The sequence below is a fragment of the Pecten maximus genome, unplaced genomic scaffold, assembly GCF_902652985.1.
Source record: "Pecten maximus unplaced genomic scaffold, xPecMax1.1, whole genome shotgun sequence".
NCBI classification, from domain to species: Eukaryota; Metazoa; Mollusca; class Bivalvia; order Pectinida; family Pectinidae; genus Pecten; species Pecten maximus.
The window spans coordinates 1-4,452 of NW_022979432.1; the positions used below are offsets into that span (position 1 = coordinate 1).

Sequence of the window (4,452 nt, forward strand, 5' to 3'; positions counted from 1 at the left end):
CAGATATGATTAAATTCGTTGTCAGTATTGAGGAAGTTGAATAAAGGAACACACTGGGTCGCGCGTGCCAGACACTTATTTCATATCGATTAAAAGTCAAGGTATGATGTTTACCTTGAGATATATCAAAACAACACACACCAAATACTATTGTGATAGTTGAAAGGTGAGTTGGGGAAATCCCTTAATAAATGACATTCTCGGTGATGAATAAAAACATGTTTCTCTGTTTAAAGTCGTTGTATTAACTCACAAATTGATCTTTCTAACCAAAAGATTTACAATAAAGGGAAATAACTTGTATTTAAGCTCCCTTAGACCATACAGCTGTGTCATCTCAAACACATATACACATAGATAGACAACAATATGCTTCAGATGAAAATTAGGGAAAGTAGGGTTACATTTCTGGACGAAATTTAACTGATATCTACTCTGAACTTATTTGAATGTTTTTAGGTACCATCTGGAATTATGGGAAACCGTCTTTAGCCGACGTGAAAAAGGAGCACTCAACATCTGTTCAAGCGCCGGTTGGCGGATGTGGGTGGATGGTTACAGTCTCGTCTTTTCTATTGAATGTATTGATAAGAGGAGTCGTTTATACATATGGAATTTTTTTCCCGGAGTTTCTAAGACATTTTGGAGAAAGCAAGGGAAAGACGCAACTACTACATTCGGTACTTGTTGGGACTTGTCTTGCTTCTGGTGAGTTGAAATATTACTCTTGCGTCTTAAATCATGATTTACATAGAGGTTAAAAGGATGAATAAGAAGGTCGCGAATGTATCAAAACAAAATAAAGTCTTTTGGAAGAGTTAATGAGGCATTGCGATAGATAAAAATCCGGAAACAATATCGTGTTGTCAATTATATTCCTTTGGATTAATTTCTATTGAATGTGACAGAATGCATCAAATATTTTTCTAGGTCCTGTTGTAAGCGTCTTGGTGAACAAGTATGACATAAGGAAGGTGGTCGCGGTTGGATCTTTGATTGCCAGTGTCGGTCTTTTTCTTTCCTCGTTTTCCCAAAACTTGGATACGATGTTTATCTTCTACAGCATCGCAGGGGGTAGGTAAATGGGCAGAGCAACGAATCAGCGAACACAGCTATGATCAATCACGAAAAAATATTAGGGTAGGAATAACTTTCTATGTTTGGAAATAATGAACAAGCATTGTTGTTCCACAAAATCAGTGAAGGAAAACATGCAAAACGGTATAAAATAATACGGAAAAATTCCGGATTTTTTTGAAATGTTTTCAATAAAACAGTATTACGTAATATTTTGTTAAAATTCCATTAGCCCTCTTATATCGACCACGACGCCTTCTTGGGAATATGAATACTTCAGGTAGACAAACTTACATATCACCTTATCAATAGTGCCATTAATGTATAATATAACGAAAAAAAGAGTACTGTTTGGATTGTCGCCCTTTAAATTACTTATAGAATGAAAATGTTAAACAGGTAAAATTTGTTCTTTTTATTTACAAAAACTAAAATTTACATATTCATGAAAAATGTGAATACAACATGAAGAAACCCGTCCATTGATTCACATACATATGAAGATAATTTCTATTGATATCTTCATTTTCTATTATCTCATTAATTTCCATAGGTATTGGTATTGGTATAATCTACCAACCCGCGATTGTGATCATTGGCGTACATTTCGACAAACGACGAGCCTTAGCTACAGGAATAGCTGTAAGTGGAGCCGGGGTCGGCGCCTTTGTATTTGCACCAATCACGGAGCTTCTTTTGGAAACATATGACTTGAGGGGAGCAATGTGGATCATGTCCGCCATAGTTCTGAACGGGGTTGTCATCTCTGCTCTCTTTATGCCACTAAGAACGAATATGAAGAGGAATCTTACAAAACAAAATCAGGCGAATGATCCGTGTGACACTGAAACCAACCAGAAATACGACGGATGTTATAAACAGTTATTCTTACCAATGAAAAACATGTTTGACTTTCCACTTCTTAAAAGCCCAACCATGTTGTTGTATGGAGCTTCCTGTCTGCTCGTCATGTTAGGTATGATATTATAACTATAGTGATATCAGAGTAAATTCCTACGTCTGAAACGGACAATAAACTGTCAGTCTTTGAAAGGCGTAATTATAGAGTTCTTAACATTTAAGATAAAAATACCAAAATGTGATATTGCAGTTCATTAAAAGCTACCTCTAAGTAAAATTAAACTTTTTTTTTATTTTTTCATTTTTTTTTATTTTAAGATTTTAATTAAGTTTGTAATTTTTACTATGCTGACGTATATTGCAGGGTATTATGTCCCATCGAATTTCCTTCCTGTTTGGGCTAGTGATGTCAACCTGTCTACCGAGGAGGGAGCATTTCTGATTTCAACCATGGGCGTATCCAACACGATTGCGTGTGTTTTGATTGGCTACATCACAGACAAACCATGGGCTAACTGTTTGGTTATAAACAATACTGCTCTACTGATTGGCGGCCTGGCTACGTGTTTTGTACCATTCTACACCACATTTGAGACTCTTGTCACCTATGCTGTTGTCTTTGGCATACTTATGGGTAAAACTACTATTAATTTTTCACTTTGTATAAACATCTAAGCTTAGTTCAGACGTAATATACGCGTGATTGACAGTATGGTAGCATTGATTAGTTGTTCACGATTACATTTATTATCATGTAAGGATAATGCATGTCAACACAGAGGTTTACGGACCGAGAAAATGATCCAATGAAAATAGGAAAAGGATTTCCTCGTTGAAGTGTCTTTTTGAAAATAAACACACTTCTGAGAACAAAACGGCCTGTATATATCAATCGGCCTTTTTAGAAAAATAAATATGCGTTGCTTCTTTCTAAAAAAAAAATGCCAAAAATTAACCTATTTATTTCAAGTCAGAGATATGTATAACATTTTGTTAATTTCCAAATATCACTATTTACGGAGGTGTGATTTTAAGGCTGGATTTTGCTTGTCAAATATATATAGAGGCTAAATACAGAAGAAGTATTTGTCATAGTAAAGATTCAAAGCCGAAAACGCTTGGGGATGGTAACTGGTAATTGGTGATTAATACAAATATACAACAGTGTATAATGTTTCTAATCAATCATATTTCCATGCTTTATACATTTAAACAATACAATGACGTATCATTTCAATTGATATTTCAGCGGTTGTATCCCTCCTCGGAAGTATCCTGATGGCAGAACTATTGGGTGTGCACAGACTCAACAGTTCCTTTGGGTTGATCGGACTTAGTATGGGTCTGTCGACGTTTGTTGGGTCGCCTATAGCAGGTACAAAATACACATATTGTCATTCGAGTTTTTATTGTCCCTAACACTTGACTCAAAATTGACAAAATAAGGGAACAGTATTAACTTTCTTCAAACTCTTCAACATCGACTGATTACTTCGATATCTTCAATTCTGTGCACGTGCATCAAATGAGTAACACCTACCATTCTCATTGTAGCCATTTCTTCATATTCGTGACATTCCGCTAACAAATACGATTTTGCTTGTGATATTTGCCAAAATTTTGAAACATCAAATTAAAGATTAAGTTCTTTACACAACAAAATTAAGATTGTTAGCAATTACTTAAACTTTTATTTTTGGAAGGAGCGTTGTCGGACATCAGTGGCAACTACAATGTGGCATTCTACTTCGGTGGCATCAATATTGTATTAGGAGGTTTAATTTGTCTGCCACTCAGACGAATTTCAAACTGGGAACAAAGGCGGAGAAGAAGAAAGGAATCAAGCTTCCGTGATACAGATTGCGACAAGAAAAACAACAACAAAACTGATGCAAAAACAATATCTGCAAAGAAGGCGTTATCCATATATACACTAGCACAACAGCCAATATACACCACAAAAGATGAGAACTGAACTGTTTTATTTTTTCTAATAATGAAAGTAAAACAAATGACATGCATGTAATATTTATTCAGAGAACAATGTTTTAAATCGGTTACAAAGATTTGTACCATTTAAAGCTTTAATCCTAATGAATTCTTTTATTGAATTTTTTTTTACTATGCATTTTACTTGACACTTTAAGTTGTTATATTCCCCCTACACTCCAATTGGTGTTTACTTAGGGCGCTCCGTGTTCGTATGACGAGGAGCACAGCAACTTCTACTTATCTTTGAACCTTCAAGTGCCATTAACAAAATAATTTCCAGTTTTTATTAACCAGGCGCACAACAGTGGCTTTAACATATAACTGCCTAGTAGCTTACGCCCAGAGACACACTAGTTACAATTAACCAGTGTCAATGGGTCAAGTTACCAGGATACTACGAGTGACATAAGTACAACTAAAGTAAAAACTCGATCAGAAAGACAGAAACAAGAGAGAAGGCTGGGTTGTAAGCAGATCGGCCTTATTATGTCAAAACTCGATCCTAAACGTTCGTAGCTTCCC

The 4,452-nt window shown here is 35.5% G+C and overlaps 1 protein-coding gene across 1 annotated transcript; it reads left to right on the forward strand.

Annotated features, from left to right (window-relative positions):
- Positions 1 to 459: 459 nt before the first annotated feature.
- LOC117318637 (monocarboxylate transporter 9-like) lies at positions 460 to 3,913 on the forward strand (the record flags this gene model as incomplete). The annotated part of the gene is made up of 6 exons (XM_033873599.1): positions 460 to 543; positions 931 to 1,074; positions 1,631 to 2,053; positions 2,303 to 2,572; positions 3,188 to 3,313; positions 3,642 to 3,913. Coding segments are annotated over 6 exons (1,319 nt in total), but the record flags the coding sequence as incomplete, so codon positions are not given.
- Positions 3,914 to 4,452: the final 539 nt, after the last annotated feature.